General features: G+C 42.5%; 1 protein-coding gene across 1 annotated transcript in view; it reads right to left on the bottom strand.

The window, feature by feature from the left end:
- Positions 1-2745: 2745 nt before the first annotated feature.
- nrg2b (neuregulin 2b) overlaps positions 2746-23953 on the bottom strand; it is a gene marked incomplete at its 5' end in the record, with an annotated part of 59347 nt that continues 38139 nt past the window's right edge. The window contains 8 exons of the mRNA XM_080501962.1: positions 2746-3645; positions 4801-4984; positions 7972-8187; positions 10407-10534; positions 11709-11838; positions 12695-12797; positions 16635-16658; positions 20689-20747. Of these exons, the coding sequence (XP_080358088.1) occupies positions 3163-3645; positions 4801-4984; positions 7972-8187; positions 10407-10534; positions 11709-11838; positions 12695-12797; positions 16635-16658; positions 20689-20747 (1327 nt within the window). The 3' untranslated portion in view covers positions 2746-3162. The remainder of the gene's footprint in view (positions 3646-4800; positions 4985-7971; positions 8188-10406; positions 10535-11708; positions 11839-12694; positions 12798-16634; positions 16659-20688; positions 20748-23953) is intronic.

Genomic DNA, 23953 nt, shown 5'->3' with positions numbered 1-23953 from the left:
GATGGGCTTTTCCCTGTGAGACTCGCACACAGGAGACATGTTCAGTGACAACGATGCCTCCATAACACCGTCCTTCAGTTCACTGTAGCCCAAACGAGGGGCGAAACTAAACGCTGCCACCGAGTGTTCATGTTGGACTTGGACTCACCTGGTGTGACGTTCACTGCTCCACTTGATTTACAACAGTCTTTACCCACTCAGCCATCAAGGTTGTTGTTGTTTATTTTTTCCCCCCTTCTTCTTGTTGACAAAGATGACAGGACCATTTCAAAATGGTAGGAATAAAGTTTTATTTTTTCCATATGAAGGGGGTGGTTTTGGAGTTCTCTTCTTTTACAAGTAGTATGTTTTTGAGAAAACTTGCAAAAAATCATCTAGCATATTCCAAGAATGATGGACATGAAGAGAAGGGGGATTTATTGCTGAATGTTAAAATGAGGACACATTTTTTTATTTAATTTTTTTTTCACCGAGTGGAAAAACGATTTGCTTGCTGCTTTTTCCATGCACCCAACTACCAGTACCACTAGGACATGCAGGGGGGCAGAGGGGAGGTGACAGAGGAAGAAAGAGGAGGGGGAGGAGGGGAGGAAAAGGGAGAGAGAGTTGGTTGGTAAAAAGGACAAACTGCTTGACAAACAAACATGGAGGTCTGTGTGTATGTGTGTGTTTGTGTGTGTATATATGTGTGTGAATTGTGTTTGTGGGTCAGTGTGTGCATTGTCATGTGTCATGTGGGTGTATATGTAAAAGGCAAGTGAGGAGGAAGAGAAGGAGGAAGAGGGTGGGGGGTGGGGGTTGTTAACATTTTCAACTAGCTCTAGAAGCACACTATCCTCACTTGCAGTAATTCCACGTTGCAAATCCCAGTTTGATTACAGTGATAGTAAGACAAAACTAGTCAGACCTTTGGGCCGTGTACCCAAATCATATGGTTATATACTTCTAGTATGAGTCCCCTGAATCAGAGGAGGGATTGTTGCCACTTTAACATACTCTCTGTGATCCATGCATCGTCTGTGTAAAAAAAAAAAGAAGAAAAAAAAAAAGACCAAAACAAGGCTACTTGTAAGGAAATCAACTGTAAAAGGGACACACACACATAGTATCTGACACCTTTTAGGTGTGCGGTTTGGAGATGAGGCCTAAATTTCTCTGCTAGTTGCTTCTGGTAAAGGAGGAGAGGAAGACGTGAAGGTGAGGGGGTGATGCAGGGGGGTGGGGGTGTGGGGGGGTGGAAGGGGGTTGTAAGGGGCGGGGCAAGACAGAGACAGACAAGTTAACAGATCAATCAGTCAATATGACCAAGCAAAAGAAGATTCGATCCATAACACAGATATAGAAATGCAAATCAAGGATGCAAGTAATCTGGATTATCATATGTCACCGTTTGGCTGTGAGCTAAGAAAAGAGAACAAAACCAAGTCAGAAACTAGCAGCGACCACGATTAAAGCCACGCTCCCTTCCCCCCTTGCTCGTGTGGCAAAACAAAGTGGTAATCCAAGGCTTGTGGGAGGAACAATAAAGTTTTTTTTGTTTGTTTTTTTTTTGAACAAAGAAGAAACCCAGAGTGATATCCTCCTCTCAGGGGGGGGGGTAAGTTTGGGTAAAAGAGGGCAGATTTCTTAGGTACGCCCCTGCATCAGAGCAAACAGACGTGGTCTCTGCACAACTACATTTTTTTCTCCATTGTCACTGTAATCACTTCAAATCACACGCACGCACCTTCAACAGAAAAAAAAAGTAACTGTAGCTCCTTCTTATATATATATATATATTCCTCACTCCCTTGATCATGGCCACGAGTAAACACAAGAAAAACCTGACGGATGGGACAAAGTAAAGAGAGTGAGAGGATGTGTATCTGGCCTGCGGACTGAACTGTGACTGAGACGACTCGCTCGCTCTCTCTCTATCTCTCTCTCTCTCTCTTTCTCTCTCTCTCTCTGCTTGGAGTCTTTTGGCTGTGATGTGATGGGGAAGTCCTGAGACACAGTGCGGCTCTAAGCTGCTGGCATAGGAAACGGGCGGGCTGGGCAGTCCACGGGAGGCCAGAGTCAGGCTGGATTACGACTGGATTGGTTGGGTTGGGTTTGGGTCGGCAGCTCCCTGGCCAATGACTGCTCGCAGAGGGAGGGTCTTACAGTGCAATGGAGCTTCTGGCAGCGTGAGGATTGGGTGTGAGGAGCGGGTCAGTCAGAACGAGGGAGCGCAGCCTCCACAAGGTGAACAGAGGCGCCAACCAAATGAGGCTTCATGAGGTGACCTTACACGCACGCACACGCACACACGCACACGCGCACACACACACACACACACACACACACGCACGCACGCACACGCACACACACACACACACAAACCCACACACGCGCGCACACACACACGCACGCGCTCTGCAACCACCACCAGTGTCACGGCAGCACCCTGAACACCTTTCCACCGGAATCTGGAGTCACACTCCCTCAACAACTCACAGAAATAACGACAAATGACGGACAGGCAGCGAACGGGGACATAAATGACCGATGTGTGTTCGTCCGAGGAAATCTACCCTACACATCCGGCTGCGTCAGTGACCGAAAGTCCCTGTGAAAACGAGCGCGTCCGTGGATTGATACTCATGTAAACAGACACCTTTTACACAGGAGGAATCAATATTGCATGATGACTTAATCAAATCACAGTTCAAAAAGAGGAAGATCCCAAATCAAAGAAACAAACCAAAGCAAAAGGAAGGAAGAGGGTTGGTCTCTATAAAAACGAGGAGTCTTTATAAGAAAGGCTACAAAAACTCAATGGGACCTCCGACTTCAGCATACAGCAAAAGGCACCACAATATTATTCTATTTATCTAACTTGTGAAAAAATTGGCACGTAATTATCATATTTTTTTCATCTCTCATAATGCTGTAAATCAAAAAACTTTACATATAAATATCCCCCCCATTATAAAAAAAGTCTTTGCTGTTAGCTAGTAGACAATTTTTGCTGAAATGAAAATAAATATTTCATTTGTTTAGAATATCTGTCTGTTATACAAAATAAAAATATTTCTCCTAGGTGCAGGTCTCTAGTCCACTGGTTGTATGTGGTGGGGAGAGGGGTGTGTGGGGTGTCGAGGGCAGGGGGTGGCAGAGGGGCGTGTGGGAGGTCCAGTCTTAAAGGGGCATGTTGTCGGCCTTGCAGCGCTGCGACTGCGAGCCGCGGCTCTGCCCGTTGCTGCGTGTCCCCGGCCGACTCAGCCCGCGGTGAGTCCGTGTGTCCGTGCCCGACGACGAGCGGAAGCCCGGGACGCTGTGGGGCGGCTCCATGTTCATGTTCTGCATACTGAGGAAAGGCGTGCTCTCCCCGTGAGCGTCCTCTTCCTCCTCCTCCTCATCCTCTTCTTCCTCCTCCGACTGGCTGAAGCTCTGTGAGCTGTAGTCCCGCAGGCCCACCGAACGCTGGGAGATGTGTCCGTTGAGGCGGTTGCGCCGCGGCCGGCGCCGGCTCCGGATGGGTTCCCGGGAAGAGGCATACTCCTGCGTCGTCTCGTAGGCCTCATCGTCAGGGAGACGGTAGGGACTGGAGGGTAGACTTCCTGTGCTCTCCGTCAAATAAGGTCGACGAGGACGCCGGGGCTGCCGATACAGACTTCCATCCTGAAATGGAAAGCCACGGATTTTTGAAGGACGTGAATTATGTAGCAAATACACCCAGAACATTTGAACAGAATTGACTGAAATATATAATTTCTATGATCTAAAAGTCAATGGATTAGAAACAAGTATGAGCAAGTTTGGAGCAGTGACTTATTAACATACTGCTTTTCTGGGAAGCACCTGGTCTGCTGTGGTCTAACAAAAGCATTCCAAGAAAATAAAAAAGACTGAAAAATGTTGAGATTCTGAACAAAGCTCACAACGTGGTTCAATCGGACAGACGTGGCTGCTGTAGCTCCAACTGTCGATGTTAATTCTGGTCCTGATAGAATCACATCAGGACACACAGCACATCACAGTGTGATGGTGGACCTGCACATACAGCCATAATGTCATGACTGATTTGTTGTATGAATGAACAAGTGATGAGAGGACAGCCTGTACAGCACCGGGCCTCATACGAACCGATTTCTAAACTTGTTCCAGGTACAAACAAAATGTATGAGTGCTCCGGTCCCGACGCAGCTGTTCCACACTTTTAATATAAATTCCAAACATTTATTATGTTTCCTCTTTACTGCTACAATTTAAAGTACATATCATATTTTCATTCATGAGAGTTTGATTTTGTCATTATTTCAAATGTATTATTGATGGTAACGTCAATAAAGTGATGATGGCATGTTGTTGCCGACATCCTCTTGACCCACATCTATCTACCTTTCGGAAGATGTCTTTTTGACACCGCTTTCATGTCAAACCACTTTTTAATTTCTACATGAACACGAGGTAAAAGGCCTTTTTTCCCCCCTTTAATTCTGTAGCCGATGGAACAAAAACATGATCTTTCCTTCCATTGGTAGGATTCTGAACAGGTAAAGATCTTCCCTTTCTCTGAATGAACACTTCCTGGCAAGTGTTGACACCTTTTATGGGATAAATGGGAGTTATACAAATTAGAAATTCTTGTGAACGCGACACTCACATGACACACAGGTGGGATGCATCATGTGTATGGGGGCCATTTTACCAAGATATCTGAATGTGAGATCATTTGTAGGAGGAAGTTAAGAAGATGAAGGTGAAGACTGGCAGGAAGACTCGCTGTCTGCTCATGTTATTTGGTCACCATCACGCCTGTCATTGTCTACGTACTTCGGGGCATCGTAGCAGCGGCTGGTCGTCGTCTCTGTGGTAGGCGGCGGCAGCAGGGGGGAGGGAGAGGGCGTGGCTTGTGTTAGGCGAGGTGATCTGGAAGGTGGGCACCTGGGGTGGCAGCGGGGGGTAGTGGAACTCCACTGGAGACAGGCGAGCCGGCGTGGTCAGCGCTGACACATACCTACATGGAAAACCACAGAAACAAGTTATCGTCGTCTATTTATTCTACAATAATCGTCACTCAGTGGGATATTATGTCCTTTTACTGCAATGGTAAATAATTTGTAGACTTTTCTTGACAAAATCTTACAAGGAACTATTTGTGAAATTATAGTAAGTCAAGCCAATTCATCAAAAATATAAATTGTAAATGGAATTATTGTATGCATATTTGATTTAGTGGTACTTAGCTGATCAGTGCAGTCAATTAGTCTGCAGGAGATATCCTGACTGCAGTCAATGTCCTGTCATGGCTTAATTACGATTCTTGTTCCAGTTACACCATGAAGACATAATGAAATTTCATCAAAAAAGTACAAGTACTAGTCAGGGAGTAGATACCAAAAAGAAAATCTCCTCCAATAAATACTTGAATAAGAAATGTAAAGAATGTCCTCTAAATGGGCTGAGAGCAGGTTTGTCCTAACAAACTGAGGCCTGATGCAAGAGGTGGAGGAGTGAGAGAGGCCACATCTTCTGGTCCAACTCTTCTGGAGCTGAGAAGAGGGGCAATACTGCAGACAATGGAAGTTTCAGGACTTCGTCAGATGCCAAAGCTTCATGAAAGCCCAGACTGAATCTGTATGACAGTTTATCCAACGTCACAAAACAGCAATAAGGTTTTTAGAATACAAATTCTGATCAGACGTTTGTTCCAGCATAAATCAATATGGACATCCGTGATGCTAAAAGTCATAGTAATAAAAAAATATTCTGTTGATACAGTTCATCACATCTCACGGCCCACCTGTAGAACCTCCAGGGCTGACCAGTGGGCAGCGGCCCACACTGTGGGAATCACTGTTGAGAGAAATGGTTCCCATTCTGATGTCGGGCCCAACCAGAGATCACAGATGAGGCTCGAAGCTTTGATTACTCTGAAGTTTGAATGATTACATTTACATATGTGAAAGGAGAATAATTATAACAGTCTATTTCTAATATTTTAATTCAGAGCGGTGTGTAAGCAGAGGTGAGATGTACTTGATGATGCAGAAAGAGCTTACGTATCAGTAGCTCTGCAGCCACTTTGTCAGCATGCCTCCTCCATCTGTTTTCTACACCACTCTTCCAAGTTCAGGGCCGGAGGCAGCTCTGGTTTGTGCCGAGCATGAGCAGGAGGTTACCAGTCAGTCACCAGACTAACGCCACGTCCTTCTTAAGAAGGAGGTCAGAAGAATCTGAACTTTCAGCTCGAAGCAAATCATGACTCACGGAATGGAAACAATCAACACGACTGGCCCTGACAAACTGTTCATCTTCTCGCAATCACAAAATGAATATTTTCACTTAGAAACAGTGCAAACAGCCCAACAAATGCCATTAATCTTAAATGATTCAGAGAAACTTATTTAGGATAACGTGTCACGAGGTGTTTAAACATGGGGCTTGCGGGCAAAAAAGAATCTTCAATCTGGCCGACCCAACAAGTAAATTGCAAAAAATTCTAAAAAAACATTCATTCCTTTTTTTTTGGGGGGGGGGAGAAATATTTTAAAAGAAGCAGACACAACACAACACTGAGACCCGAGCTGTGATGTCAGTGATGTGGCCATGAAAGTTAGCAAACTAGCATTAGCCTCAAGGTCATGCTGCCAGGGTGAGTTTGTAAAAACATGCATAATATAACAGTTCTCGGAGAAGTTGTTTGGAAAATTCACTGTACTTCGCACCAAAAGGTTTTCATTAAATTTGGCTTCATGTTGTGAATGTACTCATTTTCCGTAGTAATTGTTTGGTTTGGCAAAAATGTACACATGTTCGTCACGTCCCCTCTACAAGAAACGACTGCTTTATTGGATAAAGAAGCTTCAGGGTCCTAAACAGGAGAATCGGTGCTTTTCATTAAACAATCTGAGGAAATCAGAAGAAATAGTAGGTCAGGAACACGCTTCTCATCTGCAACTGTGCACAACAATGTCTGCAGCCTGACAGACCTTCTGCGAGAGGAAACATGGAAACTCTAAGAGAGGCTGCAGCCGGCTGGCTCAGGTCCGTCCTCCGTCTTAACTTGCCACCCACTCAGTGGCTCTCAAGAATATTAAAAAATAAACAACAAAACATTACAGTCTATGTGCTTCTGCAGACATAAGAAGTGTCTAACTGCTGCACTGTGCTGCGTTACACTTCACTGTTACTGTACGCAGCAGCAAGAGACTTAAAAACATAAAAAGAAGCACTAATGGGAAATTAATAGCAAGTGAACGCAAGTTGTATGATGTAGCCACAAAATAAATTTACTATGAAGTAAGCTCTTATTTTAGTATAGTGGTTATAGCAGCTTGCGCCTCAAAGTAATATTATTCCCGGTTCGATTCCTGGTTTCTGTGTGGGGTTTGCATGTTCTCCTCATGAATTGATGGAATTGATTTACTCTAAATATCCGGTCATTGTGAATGTGTGTGGTATTTTAAATTTTCTTCTCTGTGTACTGATTTTCAAGGTGCAACCAGTAGTGAGCTGGGCTCAACCCCAGGATATAGAGGATGAATGTATAATCAGTAAGCTATTGTAAATCTAATATGCTAAAATTCACATTTAAGTTCAACTCTTCTATTTCAGGCAAGGTATGCAAAATTTAATTATGAATTTAGAAGTGAGACATTATTGGTAAGTGTAGGAAACCATTAAAACTGAGTTTCACTAAATAATGGCTGGACTGAAGCGTCAATACAAAGAATAAGTCATATTATTTCTCTTACTATGGCCTCATAAATGTTTCCCGACAGACCTGATTTCATGTCAAAATCACCAGTATTTGTATTCAAATATATTAAGACTCAAAATAGTCCTGACATTCATCTGCCACTAGGGGCTGCCAGAGTAAAGAAGCCCGCAGTGACAGAAAAACACGCAACAAGGTAAAAATCCTGCTGACACATGAAGCAGCAACCCCTCCGGCTCTCCTCCATCCTCACACCACCACCACCACCACCACCCTGCCCATACCTGTCACTGTGAGGTGAGTCTCGTAGAGAGTCGTAGGAGTCCCCGTACTGCATCCCCGGGCCCGACGTGTCCGTGCAGCCCCAGTGGGCGGCCCTCCTCGCCATGCACGCCGGGCTGCTGCACTTACTGGTTCCCACCGAGCTGGACAGCCCACCTGACTGGCAGTCTGAGTTCATGCTCTCCGTCCGCTCCATGCTCCACGTCTGCTCCTCGTGTCTGCGGGAGTGGGAGAGGACGGCGACAGTTAGAAAGGTGAGAGCAGCACTGCGGAGGCTGGACGCCTCCGACGCCGGAGGATTACTGCGGAGAGAGAGAATGATCCATAAAGTGTGTTGAAGTCACTTAAAGCGCTATCAGGTGATGATTGTGATGGAAGTCTTGGCCCAGAACTCGTCTGTACTGCCGTGTTTGCTGACCTTATTTGCCACTACCCGTGTCCTCATGTTACCTCACATAACACTCAATCCAACGATTTCCACAAGCTGCAGAGACTTTAAGACTTTAAACTGGTTAAAAAAAAAGGCAATATCATTAGACTGATACTCAGTTCCAACATATACAGTACCTAAACCGTCCTTAGTTGATAAGTGCAAATAGAACTTTAGATTTTTATGAATTTACTGACTCAAAAGACTCCATTATGTGGCCGATTATGTAGTTTTTGACAGGTTCATACAGAATGCAAACACTTCACAGGGAAACATGACATTAGTTTTGTTCAGATTTCAGATGAGATCATTGCTCAGATTCGTCCACATTCCCACATCCACATGTTATTGAGGTCAGGAGGTTTTTAATCTGTTTTTTTGGTTCATACATCAGTTCAGAATGAATCCAAAACTCTACAACTGGTCCTTTTCACATCTAAACATCGACATAACATCTAAAAATAGACAAATATATACATGGAAGAGGCAGCCGCATGTTGCTGGTGTGTTCATTGAGAAGGTGGGAAAGTCCCACTTCCCAATGGGGAAATACATCTTCATTTCACCTGGTAGAAGTAAAAGTTCTAAACTGGGAAATTGAAAGGTCTGAGCTTTCTATGTCAAACTGGTCTTCCAAAACTGAGTGAAGGTGAAAACGCATTTTTTGTTGTTGTGTGTTTTCATTTCAGAAAAGTTTCACATTGACACAACAATAGTAGTACATGGACATTCGTATGAACAGACGACCAAGTTGAATTTCTATTTCGGGTGACTCAACTATGAAACTGCCAACTCGCAGGAGAATATGGACAATATGGGCAAACACTGTTCTCAGTGTCCATCTACTGAACATGTGCAGAACAACTGCTTACTATGGCCGTGGTGCACATGTGCAGGAGCAGCATTTCAGAAAAGTTTTGTTTTTCCCCCCAAATGTTTTCAACAAGTTCCTCCGTGTGAGCTGTTTTCAAAAAGTTGCATTTTCAGTGTCTCGGAGCACTGATGTAGTATAAACAGTCGCACATAACACAAGGAAAGCTTTCTGTTTTCACTTGAAAACGTTAAATCACATCATACCCCTTCATCTACCGTTCATCACCCTCCAAGTGATGACGGGCTTATGTGTTTATTTTTTGAACTCCTCGGTGCGGCCATGTTTCTAGCTTGTTTCTAACGTTTTAATATCCGTAGTGAGAAATGGGCCTTCCAATCTAACTATTCCAGTTCCTAATTGCATGAACTCAGCATGACTGCAGGCCCTGTTTAACAAAAACTAAAGGACACTCAGAAATTGTCCTCCTCGCATATTGATTCCGGACATGACCTTCAACAATATAAGGTGTTAATACATCATTTTTAAGAAGAATGTTGTGAATATACTAAAGTATTACCAACATTGCTACTGGCGTTACAGTAATACATTAATACATGTTCTACGTCTTTTGTTTTTCTGCTAGTGTGTAACGGCCGATGTGCAAACAGTGCTGGAATCAAAAGGGGGATACTACTCTCTCTGTACTACTACTCCTTTCTGTGGAGGTTCAGTTTTGATATTGTCAGTTCATAAAATCTCACCAGAGCTCAGCTCCCACTGTTGCCAGTTTCTGGTTTCAGACACGGATTATAAACTCAATCTAAAACCTATTTTGGGGCCATTGTCGCAGGTTTCATGAAAAATGATCAGTTTATATCAATATTAGCCACGACAATACAGAAAGTAAACATCCCAATAAATTAGTTGAAAATATGTACCGGTATATTACATATTTATATATGTAATATATTACACTATGTTATATATATACCGTAGATTTATAGATATATAGATTTTCCACTGTGGAGCCCTGTGTGAAACAATCTGGAAAACAGAAAAAAGGAAGTTTTGAATCTGAAAGAAATGTGATGTTTGTCATATTTGACGTCCAGGACAGAGCTTCTCTGCATCGTCTCTTCTGAGACCAGCTCTATGAAGAGAACTAAAAACATTCACGGATGTGTGGGCTCTACCTGGAAGCATGTGAAGCAGTGGTCGAGTGGTGGGAGCGGGTCGACATTCGACTGCCTGCATAGTTGCCTGCACCCTCGGCTCCGTGGCTGATCACACACTCCGTGGTGGGGACACTCTTGGAGATGTAATGCAAGGTAAACACAGGTAGTATAGGTTAGTTTTAGTCTCAGGTCCAATTTAAAAGTAAAGCAAAAACACAGATTGACACAGATGGAATGAGAAAGTGCAGATCTGCTCTGAAGACTGGAATACCATTATTGGCGGAGTGACAAAGCTGAACAAACTCCATCCGAAACATTATCTTTAAGGACAGAGGAGCCAGCAGGGGAGGCTGACACCAGGCTCAAAGGTCGTTTTTTTTCTTCCTTTCTGTTCTTACTTACAGATTCATGAACATCTAAAGGTATTTGACAGCAAAATCCTATTAATAGGGTGGTTACTGTAGCAAAAAAAAAAGTATGAATTTTCCTCATTTTTCACTTTTTTGAGTCCAGACCTGAATATAATGATGAAGGAGCTCAATGAGCCCTTTACAGAAGATACCCCCAGAACATGGATGAACAAAAAGGAGAGTCGCTTAATTTCATTCACTTTTTACTCGCTGCCCTGTGAGACATTGAAATTGTTTGTCAATTTGTTTGTCTTTACTGTCACATAAACGCTGATCCCTTTATATCTTATGACAAATTCATCCATAAATGTAGGACATGACAATGGTCACTATTGGATTGAATTTAAATACATGCAAGGAGCTTTGAACAAGAAACAATTCAAGTCTTATGTTGTCTGATTTCTGGCAACCTAATTGTACTTTTATACTTTATGCTAGAATAAAATACACTTACTTAAAGTCACAGCATGTAAAAATGTAGGTAATTGATTTTTTTGTGCATTAGGTGGCAGTAATAAGTTACTATAGTAGCCACTTTGTCTTCTGTCCAGCTCTTTTGAGTTCAACTTAAATCAATATGTTTGTTTCTAGTTTGTTATTCCAATGAGATCAAACTTCTGATATTGTTCTTATTGGAAAGAGAACAACAAGGTGCTGTATTGATGAGTTGATTATTGTGCTAACTTCAGTAGAAATATGTACACCACAAGACACAGACGTCAATGAAACCGCATCCCGACTCCTGCTTAGTTTGTGTTTAAACCAGGAGTGCCAAACACGTCTTAGTTCAGGTGCAATATGCAGCCCAACTTCATCTCGAGGAGGCTGAACCAGTAAAATAGTGCCATAAATAACATTTATATTTAAGCATGACCATTTAAACTTAATCTTGACTTAATCGTGAACTCACATCGACCATGGGGATCTCCTCTGGACCGGGTCCCGGGTGGTTTGGCCCGTTGGCCAAGATGCGGTTGGGCTGCTCCACACACTGGTTCTGGTTTTGGTGAAGATGACTGTGCATCTTCTTCCTCTGCTTCCTGGAAGAGAGGCCATCATGAAGAAACAACAGGTGAAGCTTTCTTTATCTTCAGTGTAAAAGTTCTTTAAATGATCAATATCATCCACCTCTTTGACTGTCAATACTTCTTTTACTGGAACTTCATGTTTTAATTTAAATTTGGCTCTTTAATCTCAATAAACTATCTGGATTAGAGTTCCTACAAAATGTCAAGGAATAAATATACGACGAGGTCCAGTCAGGTTCCATTGATATGTAATAACAAGTTTAAAAATGATCCGATACTTTAGCATTAACCCAACATTATAGCTTTACATATGACAAAGAGAGAAAATAAACAAGTACATTTATTTAAAATTTGCAACAAAGTTCAGCCTCGTTTTTTTTCTCCAAAGTTTTGCTCTTTCTGGTCACATATAAACCACATATTTACAGCATTTCTTCTCTAAAATTCTAAAATAACATTTAGGAAATATAAAAAATAGCATATAATTGACATGTGACCTTGTAATGGAGTTAAGATAAGCTTAACGGGGAGCATTCACACATGCACATGTTCATATCAAAAGCATAATTATTTCATGTATAATAATATATCAGTGGAAAAGTATGTCTGCTTACAGTGGCTTTAGTGTAATCTGATTTAGACTATGAATGTGCTCAATTCAAATAAATAATTGTCATTATTTTATGACTTCATTCTACATGGGAAAAGGATCTTAGTACTCTATCCCCAGCTGCATTACAAGCAGATAAAGCAGTTAATTACCCCAGTTTCTTTCTCCCCCCCATCTTCTGCAGGAGGTTAATTTGGAGGTTTAGTTTACAGTCTTTCATAAATAGGAAAGTCATTTATCTCTCCTTCAAAGACATACTCAGTTTTGCAGTAGGCCACCACACAAACGATGCCAACCACTAACAACGCCACACAGATGCCTGTGATCGTCAGCACCCGCCTCTGGTAGAGCTCCTCCGCCTCTGTGGACACACACACACACACACACACACACACACACACACACACACACACACACACACACACACACACACACACGCACACACACACACACACACACACACACAAGCATATACGTACACACACATACAGACACGTGCGCACACACACATCCGTGTATTATAGACATCATGAAATACACATGCGCAGACAACACACACACACACACACACACACACACACACACACACACACACACACACACACACACACACACACACACACACACACACACACACACACACACACACACACACACACGCACGCCCGCACACACATACAGTGTGAGTGCGACTCTATTGATGTTAACTACAAACAGTTTTCTCACTATTATCTGCTCTCATCCTGTCCCCTGTGCTGTCTGTACTACAACTTTATCACATCACATGTCTCACAGAGGTAACTGTACTGCAGTTCTACAACAACAAATTATACTCTCTGGTAAACAGCATGATCAGAAGCAGAGATGTACTGTCGTCCTACATCCTGACACAGACTTCCTGCTGTCCCTGAACAAGTGTGTCTACAATGGGGGATGGGTGGGGTGGTGTGGTGCTACAGATGACACTGGAGGGGGTCTGACTGCATGCCTGTATGGATGGAGGAACCAAACACAAGTTGTCCAGATGAAGAAAGAGGAAAAGATCAACGAAAAACATAGTTCAAAGTGTTAACGCCACAGTGGCCCGAGAGGTTACGACAGAATAAGGTATTCACGGAGCTCATAGCTCTCACTATGTTGATTTGATATTAATCTGCGTAAATGTTTTGAAAAACGAGATTGTCGGTATCTCTTGGCCCTGTGTAGGTCTGGTTTGCATTCTCAACATAAAACATCAGGACCGACATGTTAGCTACAATTTATGAATGAACTGCTTTTTTTTCTATCAACTCTAAAGGTTATTCTGCACTTATTTCCTGTGAGTTGGCATAATCACTTCCTCCACATGTGCTTAGTGACGCCATCCCAAGGTCATCACATTAGAGGCTGAGATGTATTCAGATAATTAACTGCTTTTACTGAACATATAATCTAATGGTTACCCTCACACATTCACCCGTCGGTGTTGGATCTTTAACAGTGATATCAGCTTTGGTTTGAGTTGGCATCAGATGGGAGGTGAATGGTGCTATTGCACATCAATAAACCTTTATAAATAGATCCAAAATGACTCTGTCTGCTCATCACAATTAATCTGAGTCGACATCTTTTTCAAGCTACATTCTGGTCTCGTTACATTTTGATCCAGCGGTGACATGGTTAAACAGCTGGGGTTTTTTTTTTTTTGTAAATTATAAAACCTTATTTGGAGAAGGGTACTGCTCTATAGTTTACACTCAATTTAATTGTTGCACTTATTCTGTGTTCTGAGCTGCAAAGTGGAAATTGAATATGAACAACTTTGTTTTCAAGATGGCTGAAGCAGTGTGGAGAAAAACGAGCATAATCGGGGTTTATTATTATTTTTAAAGCAAGTACAAGTGCATTTTGATCATTTAAATTCATTCATACCCAGAACAACTTTCCTGGGGATTTCCATAGTGTATGCAAAGTTGCAATATTGTGATTAACTTGTATGCTACAACAGAATTAAAGAGATCATCTGTTCTTTTAACGTAAGAAAGAACGTAAAACAATGTAACTTTATACAAATGCACCAAAGAAGCATAGTATTTGTTACAATGTTTCAACTAAATTAATGGAAATAAAGTAGCTATAAAATTAAATGTGTTTCAAACTTTGCATTTTGGAATTTCACTGTTAGCCAACAATTATGAGAGATGATTTTCTCCTTTTTCAATAGCAAACATCTCTAATCTGAAACATTTCAACCCTGTCAAATCATTTGCACATCCGAACCTGAAAAGAAGAGTTAGCTGCCCTCTGGAGGAGGTGCAATGGAAACCATCAAATCATCAACTATGATTGAGCAAAATATGGTTCATTCCAGTTGCTTCAAACTTCAGAAATAGAATTAGAACTCTACAAACTGTTCTTTTTTTTTCTGAGGAAGTAAGGAGATAATAAGTCAGGAATCCTGAGGTTGAATACGAATGAAACTATTTATTATGTTTGTGGTTTTGGAGAGAAGGTATATTAATATAGCGTCATTGTGTATTGTGCTCTTTTTTAATTCTATGTTTTGTTCACAGATCACCTTCTATTATCTATTACAAATAACCTGAACACACCGTTTTATATATTACTGTATTGTCTCTTCATGCATATTGTTCGCATCTTGCTCTTCAAATAACATTGTATTCACTGAATGCAGGTTTTTTTTTAACTATAGAGACTTGGATCACATTACACCTCGTTACGTTAAACACTCATGAAGCTCTGAAGTATTTTTCTGGTGTTTAGTGTGCGAACACCTCGCCTGCCCGGTGGAGCGACTGCAACTTTTTATTCAGATTCTGGGGCTCGCTGTGGCGTAACGCTCTGTGTCAGGACAGCAAGCGCATCGACACAAGGGAGCAACAAACAGAACATGAGGGGTAGGAAGAGGAAGGAGAGAATCAAAGCAGAAAAAAAAAATACCACGTGGTGAAGAGGGAGGAGCAGGAGGAAACAAGAAGGAGACAAGGAGAGGAAGGGCAGTGGGAGGGGAGCAGGGGCGTGTCCAGGAGAAAGGGCCAGGGAGAAACGGGTCCCCAGGAACCGAAGACTGACCTGACTTTGTCCTCTTATCAACTAACTGGATTATAGAGGTCCTTCAATTGTTAGTTACGGCCAAATGACCGGCCCTGCAGGCTAGGAATAACTTCTCAATGTCCTAAAACTTCTCAAACACGTTATATTGTGAGGTGACCTTAAACGCTGCTCACTACTGACACCGACAGGTGAAAAATGGAACAGGCTCTACTTCCTATTACAGAGGTTTTTTTTTAAATTAAATTAAATTTTTTTTTTTTTTGTCAATTGATTAGTTTGTCAGTTTAAATCCTATAATATACACTTGGGTAGACGAAATTAAAAACTGCCAGCTTTACCTGAAATGTGACGTTACCTCTCCCCCCCTCCCTTTCGAAAAGTTCCAGATTCGCCGCTGAAGGGCGGGGGGACTGTGGGTGAGGGACGGGATGTGGGGAGTCTTTAAATAACGGGCCTCTTTAGGGATCGAAAAGCCTACGAGGGCCTGGGCTTGGCATTGTGTGTGTGTCACAGGGCACTGATACAGGAAGGCGAGGGGGGAAATGGGAAGGCAAGCTCGAGCAGCGGTCGTGATTTAGGAGAGGCGAGCTCTCCACTCTGACACTAAGTCAATCAAGGGCGTAATAATAAGGACAGACTACTCGGTCAGGCCTTTCGCTTGCTTTTGGCAATGCTTTGCGAAAACACTTGCAGCTTGCATGTTTATATGCAACGGGCCACTGAAGTTGATGTGCGCATTGCCAAAGCTCAGAGGACAAGCCAGACACCTGTAATTATCAACGAGGTGAAGCGTCCCTCTGGTTTTTAGACAAAGGAAGGAGCTCGAGCTGTGATATTGTGTCCAGATAAACACAACTTTCTGTTTCTTTGTTTTGAGCTGAGGGGATTGTTCGTTCCCGATGAGTTTGTCTCTTTCTCGAATGTTTCCTTTCCAACTTTGTTGGATCAGAAAAAAGAAGAGTGCATGCAAAGAAGGAAGGTTAGGTGTCTTAAAACCAGGTTAGTGGGCGGGAGAAAAAGAGGGACAGGTTGAGAGAGACCCAGTTGTTGGTTTTAGAAAGAAGATGGCACAATAATGTGTGACTGTGAGAGGATCTTGGCAAACCCTTTTAAGCACAGCAAAATAAATAATAATGGTCCATACCCTTAAATTTAATTCTGAGGAGCTCTGCCAGCGCAGAAAGTTGTTGGGTAAAAAGAAAGAGACAGATGGGGTCAGGTGTAATGTCCACTTTGGAGCAGATATGTTATGTCCATATCCTGCATGTGCTGAACCAGGATATAGGTTGATTAGTGCGGCCGGTCGTGGTGACCGACACGTGTACCGTCCAGTAGCAGACAGACAACTCAGACAGCCTCAGCTCTGTGACCCCCGGAAAAAAAATGACAGAAATAAAAGAAACGTAAAGACACGGAAATTAAAGGACACGGAACTGAAATCCACAGCAAAGGGAGGAAACGAAAGCACGAGGCAGAAGGACAGAGAAAGCAGCAGGCAGGAGAAGTCATGCGGAGACAGACAGACAGACAGACAGACGGACAGACAGACAGACAGACAGACGGACAGACAGACGGACAAAGACAGCAAGACAAGAAGCCACATCACTTACTGCTATATTTACTAGATCTCATTTCTGGAGTGAAAAAAAAAAACACAACACAACAGTGTACAGAAATACAAAAATAAAAAGAAAACAAAGTGAAAAAAACAAAAACAAGACAACAAAAGATAAAAAGCAGTGAGTTACTCTCCAACATAAAAACACTGTACAGTCGATGAGGCTGGCACAGCAAATGGGGGTGGATGCTGTAACTCGTTTGACTAATGGCAACTGTGTGCCTTTGTATTGATTACAGCATACCTCTTGTATAGCACTTTGTCCCAACTACTGCTGCGTACAGCTATTATGACCCTTTCACATAATTTACAGAGAGATCATCTCAGCGTTCCCAATTTCCATGGCTTTGCATGCATTAGAAGCCATAAGGAGGGGGAATAGTGGTGCAGCCGAATGTCCCCGCTCAACCTCAGCTGCCCTTAAAGCCTTGACAGTGCTTTATGTTTACACCAGTGGAAAAATCAGCCAGGAGCAAATCAACACGGATCCAGAACGACAGAAGGTGCTGATTCAACGTCACGATGCGAAGAAATTAAATGAAAGAAAAGCACAGACACGTCCCAGCATGTAGACGAGGCTTGATGATGGGGTCAAAAAGAGGAAGAAAAAAAAAAGTACAAACAGTATGATACGTCAACGTGTAAAACCTGCACTGGGCTTCAATTTGACATTGTATAGAATGGAACGGGCTACAGTGGACAAATAGTAAAGCAGGACAACGTGGCATGAGCCAACAGTGGGTCATTTCCCATCCCTCCAATCAATCTCTGTGTGACTGCCTGGACAGCAACGGATTCTAGGACAACTCATCCACGGACAACTCGTCCACGACCATGTTTTTTTTTCAGCATCATCGATTTGAAGGATTTCAAAGTATATTTGAAACAAAAACATAAGCAGTGGCTGATTTTGCGCTGGACGAAGTGGGCAGCTGCCCGGAGCGCAAACCCAACAGGGGAGCACCGTGCAGCGGCTCAGATACGGCCTTCAGAAATATGGTTTTCAGAAATGCCATAGCTGACAGTTTTGAGTGATGCGTTCAGGTACATCACGTAAGACCGCCTTCCGACATATTAACGAGCTGCGGGGCTCCTACAGTAGCGACGTTACATAATAAATATGATTAAATATGACTGATACAGCCATTAGTGAGTTGGAACGTGCATGCACAGCTCACGGCTGCACGGCTGAAGTTTCGAAAGGGGGGGGGGGGGGGGGGTGTTCATGAGAAACAAAGCCATATGATACCATACTAAATATATAAAATATCAATAAGAAATATTGTGTAAAAGTACATTGTAAAGGATTTATTTTCTCCTAAAAATTCTGAAATCTCATCCGTGGGCGAGTTGTGCAGGGTTGCAGTTTTGTGGACGAGTTGTCCTACCATCACGTGAGAACCACGCCGCCAATGAAAGAAGGTGGTTCATTTCTACATGAGACGTAGCACAGCTCCACACAGGGGCCTTTAATATTCCTTCATGTCCCATGATCTCATCTGACCAGGTCAATAGCGACTACATGTGCTTCACCATCACTGTCCATGCAATCACAGGAGAGTGACAAAACACACCCCATTTGCATTCCTGTCATTTAAAGGAACAGGTCGACGTTTTGGGAAGTGCACTCATTTGCTCTGTGATCAAATGTGTGAAAAAGTTATTGTATGCATGATGTATTTAAAACATATTTATGTCACTGACTAAATCAAAAGATGTGAAATGTTGGCTACCTGGACTCTTTCCATTTGAATATGAATAAATTCATTTAACTTTTTTTTATACCCTTTTTACAACTCCATAGACTGGCAATTGTTTTCTATATGAACCAACCTTTGTACCATTATCTCATTTTGGACGTGTGGTATTACAGTAATGAGAAATACAGACAAATACGAACAAACAGATGACCTCATCATGAGTGTTGTTCTTATTAATGTCGCTGCTTTTAGTTAATGATTCCTGTCAAATATGCGGCTTCATGTTTTTGCCAAAAATTCCATCAAAACCCTTTCAATTTCATTACCATTTGAGAAAATTTGGTGCAAAAATGTAAGTTTCTGATTACAATATTCATTTAAAAAAGAAAAAGGGTCTTGTGGTGTGGTTGTGGTGTCATACAGGGAAAGAAAACAGGGAAATGTTTTTGAAGAGTTTTTGATTCAAGTTGTGTGAGGAGTGCTCAAGTCTGTACTTTGAATTTGAAGCCAGAGACGGCGAACCAGACAAAGAGAGACAACTAACTGGGCTTTAGTTGTACTGTCGGATTGCAAACTGATATAAATCATACTGTAAGTCTGCAGGACCAGTCGAACCACAACTCCCAAAAATTTAGAGCAAATTATAAAGTGTTACTTGGCTAACTATTCCCCTTCGTCGCCGGCCTCAGTGCTGAGCCAACTGGCTTCAACTTCGCCTTCAAAGTACAGACAAGGGAACAACAAATAAGTAAATATCCCAAAACATCAACCCGTTGCTTTATTTCCATACCACTGTGATCAGACACAAATAGATGACATTTTCTGAACATATTAAAAGTCAACACCCACGACAAGACTTGCTTCAGCCAGACGCCATAAAGACTTCCTGTCTGATGATCCATGGGTGCAGAAAGCACCGGTGTAACGTTCACCTGAGGCGGGTTTAGTTCGGGACATGGTCTTCTGATGCCATCTCAAGGATCCCATCGCACATGTGGATTGATACCTCAGCGAGGCTCACTTAAATAAACATGAGTGATGCTTTCAAATCTCGTTAAGTGAAAAAAAATATTCGAACTCTTAATCTCATCCACTTGCCAAATTGTACGGATTTCAGGCGCTCTCTCACTTTCAGTAATGGCTGGCGGCCGTTCAAAACAATGTCAAAAGGAATAACATTTTCCATCTCAAAGCCTCAATTTTCAGTCTTTCTCCAAAGGTAAAATCGATAGGAGAGGTCTTTTTGTTTGAAACAGGGGAGCAGCAGAGAGTAGGAACTCCCAATCTTGTGTTATGAGCTTCTGTCCACACAGCTTTGATTGTTTAATTTTTTTTTTTTTATGGCTAACAAATGCAGCAGCACCGATGGACCATCTACAGCAAAAGTGATTCAATGAAAGCAAATAACTCCAAACTCCTGTGTTTCTTATTGTGTCTGTCTCCTCTGTTTCCTTTCGTGTGAGTCTCTGCAGCAGTTGCATTTTGAGATTCATATCAATTTGAAAGTTCATTTCAGATCATTTCTATATTAATTTGAGCTGATATTACAAGCACGTCAACTGGAGTGAAAAACGACTTTTCGAGATTGGTTGTTTCTGTTAGCCAGAGGAGCACCACGGAGGAAGCAGGGGAGACACGGGGAGGAAGGGCCGGACACAGAGGCATGCACACACACACGCACACGCACGCGCACGCGCACACTCACGCGCACGCACACGCACACACACACACACACACACACACACACACACACACACACACACACACACACACACACACACACACACACACACACACACAGCGCTCCCTCCATCCAACCCCTCCGATGTGGCATGCAGCATCTCAGTGGGAAGGAGACAGACAAGAGCAAATGGACATACTGTAGAAACCGTCCATGACGGAGTTTTGACACTGGTCCCCCGTATAGTCATTGGGACACCTGATGGAGGGAAAACGAGACACAGAGGGGAGGGAGGGCAGAGGAGGATGGGTTAAAGAAACAGAGGGAGGAGGGAGAGAGAGAAAGAGAGAGATGAGAGGGGGGGTAAAACAGGTGGAAGGAGGGGAGAAATACATAGAGCAAAGAGAGGAGGGGAAGGAGGGAGACATAAGAGAGCAGAGATGAGGGATTAGAAACAGCGCAATCCACCAAAGGGGGGAGAGAGAGAGAGAGAGAGAGAGAGAGAGAGAGAGAGAGAGAGAGAGAGAGAGAGAGCGAGAGAGAGGGAGAGATGACCTGCACACTGTGAGATCACTGCCATCTACATGACGTCAACGCTGCAGCTCAGACATCATCACAGTCATGGGAGTGATGGTGGTGGTGCAGGACGGACGACTGGTCAAACACACACTTGTGTACCTGCAGCCCCTCTAACACACACAATACACACTCACATTCACTCACCACTGTCTTAAAGTACAGTACAGAACGTTTATACCAAACAAAGAAAAATAAATAAATAAACATGGAAGTATTTTTTGTACATATGTAAATCCAGGATATAATGTATTTAAGTGGGCTTTTTTTTTCCAATAACAAGTAATTTTAACATGAGATGAACAAATCAATCTGACATGTTCAAATGGACTACAACTGTATCACTTTACTGGTTTTAGTTGATTTATGGGGCAATCTGCCGAGAGCTTGGCTTTTGTTTTTTCACTGAAAGTGAAAAAAAGTTTTTCTGTCAAGTGAGAAAAATGCATTTTTTCACATGAGCTTGCGCTTAAGTGGAAGCAATTCAGACCCTTACCTGATAATGCTACAACCACAGAATTCAGCCTATTCAGACATTCTTGACTGAAGTAGAAAGTACAAATACTTGTCTAATTTGTTTTTGTTTTTTTTAGATATGTACCAATTCAACTTCAATTACTTCAATTTCTTTACAAAAAAGAAGTCGGGTGCACACAAACAATGTATCTGTTGTTAAAGTAATAGTATGTTCATCAGTGTGGCTACTGCAGCTGAATAATTAGTAATGACACAAATCAAGATTCATCCTGTGGCTTCAGTTTTGATGCTAAATTATTTGGCTACTATAACAGGTGAAAACTTGTTGTCATCCTTCATAGAGGTTAAAACAAGTAACTATGAAGGATGTCAGTCACAGACAGGAAAGATAATTGTGTTGCAATTTAGGGAGAACAAGTAAAAAGTCTTCTGTAAAAGTAGAGACACCTAAGCAAATCAACTGAACTGCTGTTAAAAACAGAAATGCATAATTTTTTTTTACACCTCTTTTTTGGTCTCCTTCTGTTTTTAGATGATTCAGTGACTTAATGTTTTACTCTGCTCACTAGAAAGTAGATAGGTTCCATTTCAAGTTGTTTGGCAGAATTGGCAGCAATGTATTTCAATGTTTTTACCCCGAGAAATTAAAACGAAATCAAAAGACCCAAATCAGAGACAAAAAAGTAAAACAGGAGCTAAAAGTTGGCCATATATCGAGATGACACAGTGTGAAGACGGCAATGAAAAAATCTCTGTTTTCTGTTTGGGTTTGGATTCATGTGTGGAATTTGCATGTTCTTCCAGTTTCCTGCCACCTTCCAAACTAAATGCATTTGAGGCTAATTTCTGTATAAAACACCTAAATGTTGACAGATGTGCATCAGTTTGCTGTTTGCCTGGTTTAAATTGATATATTATTATGTTATTATCACTGAGTGGATTTGGCACATTTCTCCCAGCCATTACTCAAATCTACCAGAAAGTAGAGGCATGAGCTTTACACCTACATGCTGGCTATTATGGTGGCTTCCTCAGCTGGTTGTGGCGAGTTCATTTCATCTGGGAGAAACAAGCACTGACTCACTGCAACACTTATTCACAGCTTAACCAAAAAATCTAAATAAATCCAGTTCTGAGAGCGTTAGATGCTAAATATGTCCCACATAACTAATGAATAGTTATCCAAATTGTCACGTTTACCAGTTATCATTACTGTAATATTATCCATGAATCAGCATGAATTCTGCATCCTGGCCTGACCTGAGAGGAAAGAGACTGACGTGAGCTGGAGAGCAGTGACTCTCTCCTGAGGCGGTGTGCCTTGTTACCGTCGTGCAGCTGTTTAGGAGGAGCTCAGCCATACGTTTCCCTCTGAGTGCAACATCCTCTGTCTGTGTTTGTGACATAAATCCTTCAAGAAAGAACCCTCCCCTGAAGACAAACGATTAAAAACAACAACAACAAAAAAAACCAAAACAAAGCACAACACATATATACAGAGATGTGTCTCCACAGTGTGTCAGCATGGAAACAGTGGGGATGGGTTTTTCTCCCGCATAAATAACAGCAACTGTTCACATGCAGCTGCAGAATGTGGTGTTTTGTTTCTGGATGGGTGGCGAGCTGTCAGCGATACCGGCGGCTGAACGTGATTCACACTCCGGCATCAGCCATCAAGCCCACAGCTCTGAAACTAACAAGCAGGCTCCTCCGCCGCATCACGCCGGCGACACGCGCGCCGACATTCCTGGTATCCGTGTGGATTCTGCCTTTCCCCTATTAATCTTCATTGTTTCGCTGAAACGCTGCAGGACCGCAACTCAAACGGCATCTTTGAGGAAAATAAGATCTATTCAATAGAGTGCTTTAAAAATGTGAAATATCTGGAGTCGTGTGTCGTAATGGGTGTCATGGCTTTTACCCAGCCAGGCATAATTGATTTAATCTTTTTATTGCTGTAATTGATAGTAGATCGGCTTTTACTGCAGTCAGATGAAAAATAGACATGTTTCAGAAAATGTGATCCCACTGCAGTGCACATTATGCCGCAGATGAATCACAACAATTGACCACAGTTTTATGATATTATGGGTGTGGCCCCCATTACAGTCATTATAGGATAACAGAGGCTCTCTGGCGATTTCAGCCAGCCTTGATAATAACCGCGCTGTATTTATTGCACTTGTTCAGCATCTGGTGAACACATCCATGCGGTGTACAAGACAAGCACCCCCCCCCCCCCCCCCCCCCCCCATCTCTCACACGTGTGCGGCCCATGTAACGGAGTGGGGATCCTTCTCTCCTCTTGCTCGCCACGGAAAAGACAACTTGCATTTTGAATCAATTACAGCGAAAAACCCTTGGTTGAGCCCACTCAGCAATTTCCATGAGAGATATAAATAGAGCAGAGA

The sequence above is a fragment of the Blennius ocellaris genome (genome assembly GCF_963422515.1).
Source record: "Blennius ocellaris genome assembly, chromosome: 9".
In the NCBI taxonomy this organism is placed as follows: domain Eukaryota; kingdom Metazoa; phylum Chordata; class Actinopteri; order Blenniiformes; family Blenniidae; genus Blennius; species Blennius ocellaris.
Note: the sequence above shows the minus strand (reverse complement) of the source record. Positions and strands in the feature narration are given on the sequence as shown.